The sequence below is a fragment of the Leucopleurus acutus genome (assembly GCF_964270905.1).
Source record: "Leucopleurus acutus genome assembly, chromosome: 5".
Taxonomy (NCBI): Eukaryota; Metazoa; Chordata; class Mammalia; order Artiodactyla; family Delphinidae; genus Leucopleurus; species Leucopleurus acutus.
Window position 1 is genome coordinate 82450998 of NC_139147.1, and position 18723 is coordinate 82469720.

General features: G+C 45.4%; 1 protein-coding gene across 1 annotated transcript in view; it reads left to right on the forward strand.

Moving 5' to 3' along the window:
- LOC309962595 (UPF0524 protein C3orf70 homolog) overlaps positions 1 to 7312 on the forward strand; it is a gene marked incomplete at its 3' end in the record, with an annotated part of 98843 nt that extends 91531 nt beyond the window's left edge. Inside the window, exon 2 of the mRNA XM_082840468.1 lies at positions 6756 to 7312. Coding sequence (XP_082696594.1) covers positions 6756 to 7312 — 557 coding nt within the window. The remainder of the gene's footprint in view (positions 1 to 6755) is intronic.
- Between the last annotated feature and the right edge of the window lie 11411 nt (positions 7313 to 18723).

Consider the following 18723-nt stretch of genomic DNA (forward strand, 5'->3'; position numbering starts at 1 on the left):
TGCCCTGAACCCCCAGGATCTGCCACCTTCCTGGGAATGTCTCTTGTGTTCCTTCCTCTACTGAGCCAGGTGACTTGAGTCAGGTCAGAATGTCATGCTTGAAACCCTGTAATAGCCTCCCCTTAACCCCCATCTCTTCTCTTTCCAGTCCCTCTGCACATCTTTACCAGACTAAATTCTCTGAAATCCCTCTTTTATTGTTATTACTTGCCTCCTCAGTAATCTGCACTGGTCCCCATTGTTAGCAAAACACGAACACTTTGGCCTTGCATTCTAAGCCCCGTCCAGCCTCTGTCTTCCTCACAAACTTTATCCTCCTTTGCTGTCTTGGTCGACTCTGTGAACCCCACATGCCTGCTGACACATTCTGGCTCTGGAACTGGCCTGGAGCAGTTCCGATTGCTACTCCACAGGTGTGTGTCTTTTAACAGCCAGGTACAGTCCTTCAGTGAAGCCTGGAATCCTATTCCGCTGCTTGGTGAATGCCCTTGTACATTTACAGTTTTGCCCAACTGGTGTTTTATTTTTATTTTGTATCTTCTCCCTGCAGTTTGACTGGAAGCCCCTTGAAGCATGACTACACATTGTACTTTTTATTTCCCCACAGCATCTGATTTAGTAGTATAAACATGGTAAATAGTCAATAAATATTTGTTAACTGAGTAAATAAACCATGCTCTGGTGCTCTGTCTCACTGGGGTTTTGCTTTACATTAATATGTTCCTCCTCACTAAAGGTTACACGATTTGAAAAATGAAGAAATTAGCATCTTGCATAAATTTCTGATTGGGGACTTCAATATATTGAGCAATGTATGAACTTTATTGTTCTCATAGATTGAAGTACAAAAATATTGGTATATTACTGCCAGTGGAGTAGGGTGGTAGAGGGTAAGGCCACAAAAAATATTGGTTATAATAAATGTTAGGTTCTTTTGCTTTTAGTTTGTGATATGCTACTCAACTAAGTAAATAATGTACATTGCAGAAATAGCTGAATAAGAATATTTAATATTATTTTCAATATAATGAATGCCCTTGGGACTAAAATAAGCATACTTGTGATTCAGTATATAAAATCAGAGAACTGAACTGTGCATGTAGTTTCCCTTAGGCCACGCAGTTTTTTTCAGTAGATTTACCTTTTTAATTATATTTTGCTTAGGCTAATTTTAAAATAACTTTGCATTCCCTGAGAGCAGTGTAGTTCATGTGTCAAGCGGACACACATTTAACAGTCATAAAACTATCTGTAAAAGCAAAAAGCTCATTCCCCTCCAGAGGATATTTTTTAAAAATCAAAATGCACAACTGATCCTAAAAACTAGTTTAACAAAGTGCATGCAATAGCTTAAGGGGCCACATAAATCATTTTCTACGTTTGTCCCCACCTGCCTTCTCTCTGTGCTCTACAACCAAAAGAAAGAAACTCCTACTAGGGAATGTATCTACTATATATGTACAACTGTGCTACCGATTGGAATATTAGCTGAAGTTAATGGCAGAGAATGACAGTGTAAACTAATAAGAGCATTAGATAAATCTTATTAATTAAGTAATGAGTAGTCTCATGAAGAAAGAACATAGGATGTCACAGGGCTTGGGCTCTAGAACTGACCTCTGCCTTACTACATGAGCTTGAGAAAGTAATTAACTCTCCCCTCTCTCCCTCTATCCCTCCCTTCTTTCCACCAGGATGAAAACAAAAATCTGTTTTAGTGTCTCATTGAGGCATGGTGAAAACAGTATGTAGGTCTGCACAGACCTAGTAGAGAATGGACTTGAGGACACGGGGAGGGGGAAGGGTAAGCTGGGACAAAGTGAGAGAGTGGCATGGACATATATACACTACCAAATGTAAAATAGATAGCTAGTGGGAAGCAGCCGCATAGCACAGGGAGATCAGCTCGGTGCTTTGTGAACACCTAGAGGGGTGGGATAGGGAGGGTGGGAGGGAGATGCAAGAGGGAGGGGATATGGGGATATATGTATACAGTATAGCTGATTCACTTTGTTATACAGCAGAAACTAACACACCATTGTAAAGCAATTATACTCCAATAAAGATGTTAAAAAACAAAAACAAAAACAGAAAAACAGTATGTACTACATATTGTTGCTAAACACCATTGGGGAAGAACAATCAGAAAAATTATGAACCAAGACTTTAAAAGAATAGTTTAAGTTACTTATTTAGTAGTTTTGATTGGCCTTTAGTTGAGAAATACCTGTAGTGTTGAACCAGCTTTCCTGAAAAGAAACATGAATATATGAAATTTATTTTTCACTTAGTGATCACAGAAACCTATTGTGATTAGTCAGTTTCATTATTGAGAATGTGATTTGAGCTCCCTTGAAAAAGATTCCATATAAATTAATGTGTTTACGAAGTTTATTTTTAATTTTTAAAATGGGTGTTAAGTAGTGTAATGAGGTGTAGTCTTCACTTTCGTATGGATGAATTTTTGAGTGGCGGAATGAGTCATTAGCAAACTAAGATTCTGCTTCACAGGAGTATTTTGAGAATAAGCTTAAGAATGTGTAAGTTCGTAAGAAAGGAGCTAGGGCTCCTTGGAGAAATGGCTGATTCCTGGACTGGGGCAGGGGAAGTACAGGATAAGCCAGTAACTTCTTATGACGCCAGAACGTGAGGAAGTCGTCACAAAAATATGGGGCATGTTGAAATGACACAGGGGTAACTTAAAGGAGCTCCCAAGAGCTAAGTCTGGGACAATTTGAGCAACAAAATAAATAATGGTAGTAAAGGATTACAATCCCTAGAATAAAATAAATATGAGTCCATGCTTCTATCAGTAAATAATTGAATACATAAATAAATGAGGGAGAAGGAGCAGCTCCTGCTTAGATAGAATTCTAATTAATAAATATAGAAGGAATGATGTAAATAGAAAATCACTATTTGGCAAATACCACAGTAGTGATTGTTGCAGACCACATCCACCTGTGCATGCTAAAACTAGTAGATGGTGGTATGATGAGAAACAGGGTATTTGCATACTCTCAAAATATCTCTTCACAAGATACTTAATATTATAGAGAGAAAAATACTAACTTTACAGTGGGGAAACCTAGACAAACACCACATTTTTAATTTATTTATTTATTTTAAATTTATTTATTTATTTTTGGCTGCGTTGGGTCTTTGTTGCTGCGTGCAGGCTTTCTCTAGTTGCAACGGGCGGGGGCTACTCTTTGTTGCGGTGTGCCAGCTTTTCATTGCGGTGACTTCTCTTGTTGCAGAGCACGGGCTCTAGGCGCGCAGGCTTCAGTAGTTGTGGCACGTGGGCTCAGTAGTTGTGGTTTGCAGGCTCTAGAGCGCAGGCTCTAGAGCGTGGGCTCAGTAGTTGTGGTGCATGGGCTTAGTTGCTCCGTGGCATGTGGGATCTTCCCGGACCAGGGCTCGAACCCATGTCCCCTGCATTGGCAGGCGGATTCTTAACCACTGCACCCCCAGGGAAGTCCCCCCTCTGGACTCTTTACAAAACTAAATCCTTGATATGTTTGTTTTATAATTTATATGTTTATGAGCAAATCAAACAATATAGTATTATATAATCATTGATATTTAAAAGATGTTTACTCAGCTGTGTTTCTCATCTGGCCATCTTTATTACTTTTCTCTTCCCTGCCTTCCTCTTTGCATCTGTATCTCAGTATCACCAGATAACAGGCTGTCACTCCAGCTCTGAATAGCATGTTTAATAGGTGTAACTGGTAGAAGAAAATGTAATCTGGAATGCAACATACCTTTCTCTGCAAGCTGCATTTCTCTTACTTTTACCACACTTCAAGAAATAAAAATGGTGCTTTGGAGGGGAGAGGAAAGTAAGAGGTAGAACAACTGCGAAGAAGAGAAAAAGCAAATTTTGAAGAAGCACAAAGGCGGGTAAGGGGGTGGGTGCAGCAAGGGGGGTTAGGTGAGAGTAGGAGAGGCTGGTCAGAGAAGGCCCAAAGTCAGGCTGCAGGATCCTCTCCACCTTTGGACTAGATAAAGCGCTGAGCCCTCTGGGTCTCAGGAACCTCTTATGCGGTGACCAGTGGGTAACTAAACCATAGGTTACTTGGGCCAGAATGAGCTTAATCAGCATCTGCGACAAGCATTTCATGAGTGCCTGCCATCCATAGCCTCCTGAACCCAGTAACCACCAGTCTACCACCCAAGAGAAGACCAAACCTCCATTCCAGATGTTTTGTTCACCACTCTGTGGACAGAAGGGAGTAGAGTCCCCTAAATTCTCCCAGTCCCTTTTCTGTCCTCTGCCCACACTCATCTTTCTCTAATCCTGGGGCTGACAGACCAGAGGGGAGGCTTGAAAGTCTGCCTTTTTTGCCCCTCTGCTTGGATTCAGAGTTCCTACCAAGCTGTTAGAACTTGCCTGACTTGAACTTTGCCTGACAAGGAGTAATCCCTTCCTTTACAGATAACAGAATTGAAGATACCTGGTATTGGGTTGGCCAGAAAGTCAGATCGGTTAGTGAATATGTTGTTCAATGAAGTTCTTTGTGAAAATGAAAAATGTCTTTTATTTTTACTTAAAACTGAATGAACTTTTTGGCCAGCCCAATATATTTTAAACAATTTCCCAGGCAGGCATGACAGTTCTTGCTTGTATTTTTGTTAGACCGTAAGGTTTGTGTGAAATATGTCCAGGCTTGGAAGCAGACCTGGGACCCCAAAGGCTTAACAGTTTTACTCCAGAATGATTTTTTTTTTTAGCCGTGCCGTGTGGCATGTGGGATCTTAGTTCCCAGACCAGGGATTGAACCCGGGCCCTTGGCAATGAGAGTGCGGAATTCTAACGCTGGACTGCCAGGGGAATTCCCTCACTCCAGAATGAAGCTGAGTGTATTTTTAGAGTAATTTAGTTACAAAGAAAGTGTGGCATCTAAGCCTACTTTTTTGTACAGGAGTCAAGAAACAGAGGTAAAAAATACAGGCAGGCTTGATTGATCTTAACAGATCAGATGTTGCACTATCTGTGGCACAGTTTGCTGTTCACATTTCTGATCTAAAATTGCTATTCTTCCATGCTTAATGAACTTATTTAAAAAATATAAGGTAGTTTTCCTTACAAATGTGATCCCTATCCTAGAATTTTCGATCTGACTGAGAACTAAAACAGATGGGAGCAGAGCACAGTGGGTGATTTGCCTGCAAAGAGATGCTCATGAGGAGGTCATAAATCAGTGGTTCTCAGCGAGGGCGATTTTGCCTCCAGGTATATGTGACAACATCTGGAGATGTTTTGTTTTGGTTTTTGGGTTTTTTTGGGTTTTTTTTTTCAGTACACGGGCCTCTCACTGTTGTGGCCTCTCCCGTTGCGGAGCACAGGCTCCAGACGTGCAGGCTCAGCGGCCATGGCTCACGGGCCCAGCCACTCTGCGGCATGTGGGATCTTCCCAGACCGGGGCACGAACCCGTGTCCCCTGCATCGGCAGGCAGACTCTCAACCACTGCGCCACCAGGGAAGCCCTGGAGATGTTTTGATTGTCAGCCTGGGGAGGAGGTGCTACTGGCATCTAGTGGGTAGAGGCCAAGGATGCTGCTAAACATCCTGCAGTGCATAGGACAGCCCCTCAACAAAGGATTATCTGATCTGAAATGGCAATAGCATTGAGGTTAAAAAACAGTGTCATAAATATGTGCAGAAGATACTGTATGGACTGATTGATAAATCAGCTGCGTTAGGAATAAACCCAAGATGGTGCCTCCATTTGTGGCTTCTGTCTCTGGGACTTGTGGTGGTTGTTGGTTTTTGTTTTTTTTTCCAGATTTCTATTTTTAAATCATTTCAGGCTTACAGACTGGGCAATTGTCATCTCCATCTGTCTTCTTAGCACTTGGTACATGGGAGGCTTTGTTAACTGTTGAGTGAAGAAAAAGAGAATGAGCAAAGACATGCGGGAGGAGCAGATCCAGTTAGGTTTCACTTCCACATAAACTCTGTGAGAAACACTTAGGCAGAGGGAAGGTTTGGAGATAAGCTTCTTGGTTTTCTAGAAACATCTGGCAGGTCATCCCCCTGCATCTGCCTGTGCCTGTGCTTGGCTAAGGTTGTGCTTGTGGAATTGGTGTCAGGGAGAACATCTCCTGCTTTGGCCACTGATGAGCTTTGGGTCTTGAAAGAGATCATTTCACACCCTGCACCTGACCCTGGCCACTGAGGGTGACCAGGACAATGCTATAGGCCATTACCTATTAAATGTGTGTGTGTGTGTATGTGAATTCTGATTAAAACATAGAAACCTGAAGAGTGAAAGTCTTATCATAATCCTGATGATAAATTTTAAATGTCTATATTAGCATATAATTATTAAAGATAAAAATGGAATTATAATTTTATGGTATATTATACTATTTTACAGTATGTTTTTACCATACTATAATGTGGACATTATTTTAGTATGTTGGGTAAATCATTTCAAGTTGTCTGAAAAATAAGGATGATAGTATCCACCCACCTATTCCAGAGGCATTAAAGAGACTCAAATATAAATTAAGATTTGTAAAGTGTGTTGAGTTTCTTAGATGAAAACACCATGATGTTATGGTACCGTGTTGTATTTTTAATTGATTATAACAGTTTTGAACGATTCTATTATTAGTTTCTTCTGAGATGTTATTGAAATATTTTTAAAAACATTCTGAGTCCTCAGAGAGAAACCATTATGGCTACCTTAATGTAGTGTGTGTAATACTCTTAGATTTCAGCTGCCTTTTTGTGTTCCCCACAGGCAAATACGTGTATCAGCCGATGACCCCTGTGGAACAGCTTCCAAGCACTGAGATTCCCGCAAGGCCTTGGGAACCCACAAACACCATTCAGATCTCAGTGTCCCTCACTGAACACTTTTTGAAATTCGCATCTGTCTTCCAGCCTCCCCTCCCCCCTGATTCACCAAGGTACTGTATGATCTCAGACCTCTTTATTGACAACTATCAGGTTAAATGTATTAATGGGAAGATGTGTTATGTGCAGAAGCAGCCGGCGCCACATTCCCACAAAATTAGCCCCGAGGAGGTCTCTGCACACGATGCCTTAATATCAAAAGAGAGCAATACGCCAAAAATAGATCACTGCTCTTCTCCCTCAAGTTCTGAGGACTCTGGGATCAATGCAGTCGGGGCTCACTATGTGGAGTCGTGCGATGAGGACACAGAAGAAGGAGCAGAACTGAGTTCAGAGGAAGATTACAGTCCAGAGAGCAGCTGGGAACCAGACGAGTGCACCCTTCTCTCCCCTTCGCAGTCTGATCTGGAAGTGATCGAAACAATAGAAACCACCGTGTGAGCGTCCAGGCAGGAAGCCACGTCCTCTGATCCATGCTGAGCTTTTGTACTTTTGTCTAATGGATCCTTTTTCCAATGCAGTCGATGTTTTCTACCCCTCTCTAACAACCATACCAGTTCAGTGGTCTGCTGATTTAGCTTCACTTTTAAATTAGTCTTATAATTAAGACATTTTTTTCTTATAAATGGTTTTCTTTTGTATCTTGACTTCCTTTTTATGTAGCATCTGGTGTCATGAATTGTGACCCAGCCTTAATTTCACTGGGAACTTTGAAAGCAATGATGTGATGAAGTGATGATCACAGAGCATCACGGATCAGGTTGAGGAGCTGCCCGGAGTGAAGGAGACACTATTTTATAAAGAGCCAGTTCTTCGCAGAACAACTCTTTGGCGTTCCTTTTGGTGTGCTGATGAGCACCCCTACCCTGCTAGTCCCGTGTGGAAAGTGGCTCACATGACCCCTCAAGGTGTGCACTGGTTAATGCCATTCTGTCCCTTTCCCCGTCTCCCCACCGCCTGCACTGGGGCTGGGCCAGTGCTGTCCTGGCTTACTTCTGGGAGGTTACTGGAGGCCAGCTCAGTCCCTAGTTATGGCCAGTGTCTGCACATCCCTCCGTTATCTGGGGCTGAGCTAGACCTCACTTCAGAAGAGATTCCACCTCTGTTTCAGGCTCAGTCCAGCTTTAGCTGAGTGCCTACGCTCTTCAGGGATACAGAGTGAATAAGGCCTGACTCCCGGCAGGAAGGGACCACAGTCCAGTAGGCGAGGTAACACATGCAGGTGATGGGACCCAGAGTGCCCTGGGAACCCGGGGGAAGGAGAGATGTACTTGGCCTGGGCTAGCTGGGGATGTTGTACCATTTGAACTGGCCTCTTGGGTGGGTTCCCCAACACATCCCTGCTTTTTAAAATTGTTCTTCAAGTCTGGGGGAAACTTTTAGGAGTTATATAGGTATTATATTTAGGAGGCAGCCACATCTGATGTCTTAAGAAAAAAAGTCAGTCATAGTTTTAGTTAGCATGGAAGTGCTAAAGACAGCAGTCCTTTAGGGATTAGGAATGAATCTAATAGGTTTGATTAATTCTGCTTCATTTGGTTGTATGAAGCATTAGGATGGCTTAGGTGAGAACTGGATTAGAATTCAGTATGATGCATGGATTTTTTATGCCAATGCAAAAACAGTTGAAATAGTTCGCTAAGTCAGGAGAAAATATTTTGTGTAATATTCATTCACTTTACAACAGTAATATTCATGGGCTGTTGTAAATATTCTCTTTTCCTGCACACATAAAGTAGTAAGTGATTCTTTCTTATTTAGCTCTCTTCAGAATTCTGCTCCTAATCTCCCTTAGTAACTGGTGTTCTCGTGTGAGTCGGTTACCTGCTGTTTCTCCAAATATACCGTCTGTGAGGCATAGTTAAGAATCTAGGAAATTTAAAATATGGCCCACATGAAACCAGAACTGTCAAAGTTGGAGCTGGAGAAATACTTCCTACACCCTGACTATCCATGAGTGTGCGCTCATGGCATCATCTCATGACATAGCTTCTGTGTCACATTAGTTTGTATTTTAAGAAATAAGAAGAGGCCTGTTGTGTCCTTCCCTGAAGCCTCCACTTGGCATCTTTCAAAAGTCACTCCAGGCAGAACCTGCTTTCCTAGTTGTATGTGTAGTCACGTGACTGGCTAGAAGAGTTTGTTAGATTTAGGTGCCCCAAGCAGCCATAGGGTTTAGAAAGCAGAGTGTGCATATTCCTTTGAAAGCAGTGTTTGTTAACACTTTCTGTGCTAGATGAGAATGCAGCCAGCATAAAGTTCCCACTTATTGAAATGTAAAGACTTAACAAGTCAAACCAAGAAGGTGGTGAGCAGAGCTCCAGGTACAGCGGGGCCCAGGAGAGGGTGGCGGAGGAGGGTGTACGGAGAGGGGCTTAGGGACAGACAGCTGATGAGCCCTGCCCTGGGCTCTCAGCACCGCCCAGGATTGAGTGGCCAGCTGCAGCCAGGGCGACTCGCGCCAGGGTCCTGTCTTCACCTAATTCTGGGTGAGCTTGTTGCAACCCCGGGCAGGAACACGAGGCACTCTTTCTCTGCACCATTCCTATCAGTTCTCTCCTCCATCCGTTAATCTAATTGGAGTCAACCACCAGGTCTCCAGCGCCATGGGAATCCATGGGCACAGGGCCACGTTTCTGAGGCTGGCTGTGTCAGGGTTGGGCACTTTATATGGTAATATCTATGACTTTTGCCTATGTTCCTGTTCAAACTCCTGAACTGCCATTCAGATTAGCCATGATTTTAATGGAATTTTTGGATTTAAGACTAGTTGATAATCACTTTAAATGTTTGCACAAACTCTTTATAATTAAAAACTAAGATTCACTTCTATCTATTTTATAGAACTGGAGATGTTCCACAGGATTCTAAATATCAGATGCTCCTGGATCTCAAAATAGCCTTTTCTAAATAAGCACAAACGAGAATTCTTTTTTTTGTCCTAGCACTGTTCATAATTATCTGAAAATCATATATGATTGAACGAGAATTGTTTCTCTAATGCTTGCATTCCAAAAACAACTGATAAGGATATAAAAATACGTAGTTTCAACTTAAATTCTAGGCCTATTCTGTTCTGTATTATATGAAAGAGTTGCTCTGTAATCCTGATACTGTATTGCTCATTTGTATAAGCATATTTATAGGCACTTTTAGAAAATGTTTAGACTGCAGTGTGTACTATAGACATAGAACACAGTCATGTTAAATAGGTTTTTGATTAATACTTGTACATTGAGAGATATGAAAGCTTTACCATTTGGACCTTTGCTCACTTGGGGCAGAGTTGGGCTGTGTGGGTGGAAAAACTGCTTTCTTGGGCTTTTATCAAAAACTGGCACCATTCCCACTTTCTGAAAGTTGGCGTAAAAGCTGTTAGGTAGAACATACAAAATAAGTGCTGTGTGGAATTTAGCTTTCTTATCTAACCAAGATTTCTTCTAGAATTTTCAAGTTTCACACGTGTTCATGACTTTTCTGAGAAATGACAAAGCAATTAAAATGCTTTTGTCGTTATAACTGTTTGGTACATTAACAACTGAAGCTTTACAATCAAATCTAGGTATTTTCAGGATCTGAAATGCAAATTTAAGGAAAACCCTGAAGAAAAACAGATGCTTTCCTGGAAGGGGAAGACCTGTAGTTCAAGGTAATACAGTACAAAATGAAACAGAAAATAAAATCACCAAAACCAGAACAAAACCATGAAGTTGTTTTCCTGAGGTACTTTTTGGATTTGATCTAGGATTTGATTTTATCTGAGTGGTGGTTTTATTTCTTAATCTCTACTTCCTGGCCTATTTGAAACATCAAAGTTCTTTTGGGGCGATCATAAACTCCTTTTAAAGCAAATTTCTCTTCTTGGGCAATAGGATGCAACCAGATAATTTGGAAAGCTGTCAAAATATCCAGATACTTTTGGTGGTATAAATACTTCTAGGCAAGAAAAAAAAAGCACAAGTTAAAATAATATTTATACAGTCAACACTTGATTATTCCATCTTGTTTGCAAAATTTTGTTGATATGTTTTGGATTTTTACATGAGGAAAACAAAGTTTCCGTGGTTTTCTTTCCCGCTCCCCTCTCCAGAGGAGGTGTGAGCACATTAAGGAGGCCAGTTGTATTTTGGGCTTTTCTGTTGTGTGCGATTGTGTCTCTTCCCGTTGGGCGTTTCCGCACTTTATCAGCGCTGTCAATTCCAGGGATGTCAGTGCTTCTCACATCCAAACATAAGTACAGGGGCACTTCTCAAAACTAAGTTTGGAATTATTTATCTTTAAAAAATTTCTTATGTCACTGCTCCCTTTCGTTGTCACGGATAATTGAGAGTTGACTGTATTGGGAAAGGGTTGTGTTTCTGTTCGTGCTTTGAGTTCTTTCTGTTAAGGCTGAAGCAGTGCTCTCTTAATAGTCTGAACAAGTCTGAAAGCAAATCATCAGTAGCAGTTTTAATGCTGAGCTTCCATATCATCGTGTTCATGTGTACTTTTAAGGCTGTTCGTACCCTGTAATACTCACTGTGTGATTTTTTAAAAACCTGTCTGTTTTAAAGTTTTAAGCACAATGTTGATCCGTGTGTAATGTCCTAAAATTATATTCTGTTTTCCTACAAACAGCTCAACTTTCCTCTCTGTATAATACTTTAGGAAGATACTACCTTGTAAAATAAATGTGATTTTTTTCTTTTTTACCAGCACAAATACGATATTTTGAATTTTGGAATATCCTCCCTCTCCACCCCACTTTAGAGAGTTTCTGTCTGATTTAAATAATAACACAACGTGAGCCTAACGAAACAAAAACAAAAACCCCCATTTGCAAAATGTGAAACATTTATATCCAGTGCTTACTCTGTGCTAGGAAATCAGTGTTTACATCATTATTCCATTTAACTTTTACAAATCCTTAGTGCAGGTGATTATTATTATGCATACTGTACATTCACGGTCACCACTGGTGATAATTCCCAGAACGCTTTATAATAAGAACTTTTTTGTTGGCTGCATTAGGTTTATACAAATAAAAATTGCATTCCCCCACAAACGGTATTTATTTCACACAACACTACAAGCTATGTGTTCGGTTCATACATTCCATGTAAGACAGTTCTGACTGCACGTTGGATCCAGGGAGGCTGCTGCCCTGCTGAGCCTCGGGGGTGCAGTCACTAGGTCCCCAAGGCTGAGGGTCCAAGCCTCAGCGTGGCAGGTCCAGGAGCTTAATTTTTATATTCACACCAAGAAAAGAACAGCTTTGGGGTTGGCTTTTATTGAATAACCTCATGGGGAGTGCTAAACAAATTTGCTTATCAGTAATAGAAATAATATCATTGTTTATATGAATAATGATAGCTCAACAGCTGCCTTCCTGCTTTCTCTGAGTATCCCTCACAGCAGCCCTCTGAAGGAGACTTCAGTATCCTCATTCACAAATCAGGAAAAGGGCTCAAGAAAGAAAACATTTTTGTTCAGAGCGGCACAGCTTGTAAGTAAGTGGGAGTCATGTTTGAACTGTCACCTTGGCCGTGGAGCTCATACTCTTGGCCCTTGTCCTGCGTTGCATCCTCCTGTAGCCCTTCCCACCCTCAGGGCCATGGAGGCTGAGCCAGGAGGCCGATAGTGAGTGGGGAGGAGAGCAGAGGGTGCCCCCTTCCTGTCCGTGACCAAGAAGACGCCTCCCCCACCCAGACACCACCAGGCTTCTCCCTCCCTCCCCGTTCTGTGCTCCACGTGGACCTCCCCACAACACGTACACGCGCCCGCACGCGCTCAGCATCTTTCTGCAGGTATCTCAGTGCTTTGATTTGGCCATCGCTTCTTCTATGTTTAATCATGAGTCTAGGCTAACTCTTTCTGCCTTCACAAAAGATAACTTGTCTTTTAAAGTGACTTCTGCAGACAACTGATCTCATTAACAAAGTGTGCATTTTACTAATTTAACTCTCTACATGATTGTATTGCCAAGTTGTAGAAAGCATCTCACTGTAGCCTGTTACAGATGCTGACTGCACACACTTTTATTCTGCAATAAACTTTAATTTAGTATCTCATCCTTACTACATTTCTATCGCTGGGAATTGGTAATGCCTTTAGCCCTTGGTGTCCCACTCCAGTTCTGTGCTGAATGAAGGGGTGAGACAGGACCTCGGGACTCAGGCTCGCTGCAGCAGGGTCAGGAGGAGCAATTGGAAGCCAGCGGGAATTCCTCAGAAACCGGGCAGGTAAGGGTAGATATGCCTAGATATTAGCAGCGTTTTTCTGTCTGCTCTTTGGAATTTTCCTAGTTTTCTAAATGAATTGGTGTTACTTTTATAATCAGAAACAAACCCTGTAAGCTGTTTTGAAGATAGTGAGTTCGGGTGGAGACTGGCACTGCAGGTTTGTGGGAGGAAGTGGGGAGCCTTAGAGTCTGGGCAGCGCTGCACTCACTCATCCACTTGGGGGAGGGGCTACTAAAGGCCGGGCTGCAGACTGTGTGTCCTGGAACCACCCGGCCTCCCCAAGGACTGACCCCAGTCCAGGCCTCCAACCATGGCTGGAAGGGTCTTGGGCCAGTGAGTTGGAGAAAAGAGAGGATTTGTTTCTCATTGTCCTTCTCAGTCCCCAGTCTGAAACCGTGTTTGTGAATTTGGAGATGGGAGACCAGAAAGCTTGGGCTCTGGTGGGACATCTTAGTTCTCTTTGACAACTAGCCTGTCACCTAGTGTACAGTCCCAGAGGATTTATCCCAAGAAGGAGATCTGGAGCGTCACTGTAAGGTGACGACAGAAAGTGCAGCATTGTGGGTCCTCGAAGCCCCACTGCATCTGAAGGGGGACTTAGCAGGCATTTCCCCAGATGTCACCTTACCTGCCAAGCCCGGCAATTCTGCATGACAGGCAGGACAGGATAATTTCATGAGTTTATGGCTGAAGCATCCAAGAGCTAAGTCAACAGTAAAGGCAGGTGAGTCACTCCTAATTGGCAGGTAAGTAGCGGGGCCAGAGCTCCAAAATTCTGTTGATGCCAAGTCCAGCCGGTGTTCCCCCCCCTCACTTGTTGAGCCCCTGCAGTCACACCTGCCCTCCCCTGCCTCTCTCCCTTCCCTGCCTCTCTCTCCTCCCCAGACCTGGGGCCCCAAGGCCATCCATTGCGGTCCTCACTCCCCAGCCATGGCTCTAGGTGGGGTCATCCAGGAGCCACAGCCCAGCCTTCCGGGCATCACCTGCTGCTGCCCTTGCTGTCAAGTGCTCTGGATTCTGCCCAGCCTGGCTTGACCTCGTCCTGGGTCTGGCTTGAGACCCGGATGATGCCTCTGGCGCAGGAGCAGCCCTGGATGTAAGAACTCTCTTGAGAACTGGCCTCAGATCTTAGCACTTTAGGTGTCAGCCACCTCGGTGGCCTCCTGCTCCCAGCCTCACTGAAGTGGGGCCTTTGATACCAACTGCTTCCCGTGGTAGCACCGATCCTCACCCACCTTAGGCTTGCCTCCCAGCCTACTCCAGGGCATGAGGGCCTCATGTACTAGACTGTTTCTGCCCCCATGTTTAGAATCTTCCTGTGTGAACTGTGATGCCAAACTTCATCAAGCAGATGTAGGTACACCCGTGTATCAGCAGAGGACCTGGAAGAGCCATCCCAGCGTATCCACAACAATGCTCTCAGAGGCCATGCAGTCAGGCCGGGAGCCCTTGGGAAGGCCCGGGGTGGGGGGGTGGTTCTGCCCTGTGTCCAGAGGGTGGGCTCCCTGAGGCCTGGCTGGGATGTGCATAGGGATCCACAGAGCTGGTTTTTCCTGGGAATCTAGAATGTTGAGAGGTAACTAGCATGATTTAGAAGCTGCACTGAATATGGGGAGGACGCCAGGGATTTGGGATTCCTGAGGAACCCAAGGCCCTGGGTGAATGGGGCCTAGAGTGGGCATCTCTGTACAGGTCACTGGGAGGTCAGCACAAGACCAGTGGGTCCAACTAGAATTCACTGGGGTCTTTTCTGATGACTGGGGTTCCAAAACAGGTCAGTTCTTCCCAGAAGATTTATCCTTACCCCAACCTATCCAAGAGTCACAGAGAGGCAGTGAATTCCTGGAGCTGCAATGTGTTTCCTGAATCGGGAAATCCCTTGGGCCCCATGTTATGCCTGATACAGCCACTCGGAAAGGGAATAATGGGTTATGGAGAGGTCAGAAGTGGGGAGGATGAAGGGAGGAAGTTGACTGGGAGTCACCATCTCAGGTGGAGGTGGAGGTGGATTGTGGGAGTATTGAAGGATGATGGGCCAACTCATTCTTCTAGAGAGAGAAGAGGCCGGGTTGGGCAAACCATGAGGTCCCCCACTTTGCCAGGGGCTGGGACCTGACCTGGCCCTCCAAGGCCATTGGCACCAAATTCTGACCTCTGCGATGCATGTAGCGCAGAGTTCTGAGGGAACCGATGTCAGATAGGAACGGGCTACTGGCTTCCCTCGGTTATTGAGAAGTGTCCCTGTGTGAAGCCGAGGCCCATCCCCACCAGCAGCTTAACAGCAGATCCTGACAGGCTCCTGAGCCAACTAATCCCTGGCTGGGGCAGGAGGCAGAAGCCAGGGCCTGTGCACTGAGAGCTGTGGGGAAGGGACTGTGCAGGGGGTGGTGTGCATGTCTGACCTGCCCCATCGCCCCCGAAGCTGTAGACATGCATTCATTCACACAGGCAGGCATATGTTCAAAAATCTGTTAATTATACCTACCCTCTGACTCTGAAAAATCATTCCTAAGTTTATACCCAACAGGAATGCATACATATGTTCACCCAAAAGACAGGAAGAAGAATGGTAATGAGCCAGTACTGGAAACAACGCAAACATCCATTAACGATAGAATGGATCGGTTATGGTATATTCATACAATGGAATACTGTTCAGCAATGAGAAGGAATACCATGGAGCAATCTCACAAGCATAACTGGAGTAAAAGAAGCCACTTCCAAAAGAGTAAATAATGCACTTTATGAAGTTCGGAACAGGCAAAACCATGTATGGTGTTAGAAGGCAGGATGGTGGCTGGCTTGCGGGGTGATGAACAGAATTCAGGGGACGTCTGAGGTGCTGGCCATTTCCATTTGTGTGATCTGGGTGCTGGTTATACAGGTGTGTTCACTTCATGAATTAATCTGGCTTTGCAATGTGGTTTGTGAACATTTCTGTCCATAAAAAGTTTACTTTAAAAAGAGACTTAAAAGATGGTGGCAGCTAGCCTGCTTTTCAGCACTGCGCTGTGAAAGACACAGGAGTGGACTGGACACAGTCACGTCCCTCACGAGTGATGGAGGCAGACAGGAAAACACCCAAGCGTGGAAACAAGGTGAGTCAAACTGCCCCTTTCCTGGGGAGGTGGGGAAGGCTTCATAGAGTATTGGGGTGTGGAGGAGGCTGGTGGCAGAAAGATGGCCATGGATGCTCTGAGAGGAGGGGCCACCGGATGAACCCTCTGATGAGTCAGGGCCACCCCCTGGAGCTCAGAGGTGCTCAGAACCCCCTCAGACTCTGCAGGGGCCTGAGGTCCGCCCTGGGCTGCCGGAGGACGACACACTAGGTCTTTCCTGCAGCTCTGGACACATCACATGCATCTGATTCTGGAGATGCACCTTTGGAAAAAACATTTTCAGCAGGCAGAGCTGAGCGGAAACATACTGCTGCTAAAAGGATCCCCAAAGCTCTGAATTATTTATTCACTGATGCATTCATCATTGATGAGGCCCCGGTTGGCTTTCTTCTTCCACAAACAACTGCCCTCCCGCTCTCACCGTGGTAGGCTCTGGTTGGTACCGTGTTACCTTTACAAAGCGTCTCCCCCACGTCACTTGGACCTTCGCTGTAGATGGAGCAGATGCGTCTCTCTTTTTCAGAGGAGTACTAGCCTTCCTCAGCTCACACGTGGGCCTGTGGGGCCTGTGCCTAGAACCTGGGGCCCCTGACTGGCAGTCCAGGGCTTTTCCAACAGCGCATTCTGCTTCCTATGGGGAACTGGGTGAGACTCCATCCCCCTCCTCGCCCCCCATGGCAGGAGGTGGGGCACTCAGCTGAGCTGGGAGCTGACTATTTTCAGATGGTCCTTTCAAATACTTAACCGTTTGCCAGGTACAAAGAAGAAACAGGCTGTGATGGACACTGCTGCGTTTTGGCAAATCAGAATCCCTCCCTTCTTAAGGCCCTGACTTCCTTTCAGAGGACCACCTTCCCCTCCCCCGGGTGCAGCATGGGAGGAGCCGGCTCAGACCAGGCACCTGCCCTCCCCAAATGGTAGCTGATGGGTGCCTGGAGCCCCCCTCCTCCAGATCTTTCCTCTTACCACCTGTCACAGCCCAGGGGTGGGCACGTGACCCGCAAGAGCAGCTGGAGCTCAGCACCAGGGCTGGAAGCGGGTGCTCAGAGCTGCTGCTCCTCCATCCTGGGAGCCCCCCACCCCCTCAGTGAGCTCCTGTGGCCATGTCAGCAGAACCACGGCCGCTGACTGAGCCTGGATGTATTTCCAGAGAAGTCTCTGCTAAGGAACTGCTCTGAAGTGGGACCCGACGTCACTGCAGAGTAGAACGTGTGCTAAGTGCCACGAGGGGACAGGGACCGGGCCCAGCACTGCCCAGCCCTGGAGTCGGTTTCTCATCTGCCCTTAGATGAGGCAAGAGGGCTCTTCAATCCAATCCAGAAGGCATGACCTGGATGTGAGGCTGCTGTCACTTATTCAGTGGTGCTGTGACTCGAATGGCAAAGAACTCTTGGGGATGATCAACCAGGTTAGTGGCTGGAGGAGACTGCATTGCTGGTGTTTACCAGCCCTGGTTTGAATAGGGGCTCGGATGCTCAGTAAACTGCCTTGGCCCTTTAGAGTGTCGACTGAGGGCAGGCAATCACCACATTTTGCTTTGAGACTGTCGAGCCCCTTTGGCCTTAGTTTTAGACTTGTCAAGAAACCTGATACGGAATTTGTGGAGGTGGCATCCCTGGCTCTGAAATCCGTTCTGAGTTTTGTGCTTTGCTACTTCTCGTGTGTCACCTTGGTGAAATTTTCCAGTGTGAGCCTCAGCTTTCTCATCTGTAGAATGGAGCTGAGACTCTCATGTGGCTTCAAGGGCCATCCAGCTGGTGGCCACTTCACTTAATGCTCCACCATGTCCCCCAGTGTGGCCTCCTTGTACCTCTGGCAGGAGGCGGCAGCTTGGGCTGCCACCTCGGGGGGTAGTTCTGTGATAAGAGCTAAGCTGACATGTCTGGGGCATTTGCCATGTGCCTGCCCAGCACTACACGTTCTCAGGTACTGGCTCATTTAGTCTTCACTGCAGCTTTATTTTATAAAGAAACTGAAGCTGAGCGAGGTTAAGTCACTTGCTCAGGATCACAGCCAGGATGTGGCAGAAGCAGGATATATTTTTTATGAAAAGTTGTATCTAGTTTCTACATCTATTTCCTGTGGATTGTTCTGGAGGATTAAAAATGATGCACGCGTGAAGGAGCCAGCATGGCGCCTGGCACCTAGAAGCCGCTGGCTGGTCACTGGGCTGGTAGGAGCACCACGGGCTTTGGGCCCGGAGCTGGACAGGTGGGCTCGCCCTGCGCACCTGACAGCCAGTCCCTGGGAGCCCGGACGGCCCTGAGAGAACCACACAGGGAGCACCTGAGCCTGGGAGGCAGACACCTAGCCTCTGTGCGTGTGGTGTGAGCTCCTGCTGTGGTTGGTTCAATGACGTATAGGAAGTGCCCAGGCCAAGAAATGGAAAAATCCTGCTCTGGCAGCCTGGTCCCTGGCAGAGGGGGACCTGGGTGGCTGGTGCTCTGGATGGAGCTTGTGACGCAGCTGCTTATGGAATAAAGGCAGGGCTGCCCCAATCAATCAGCGTCCT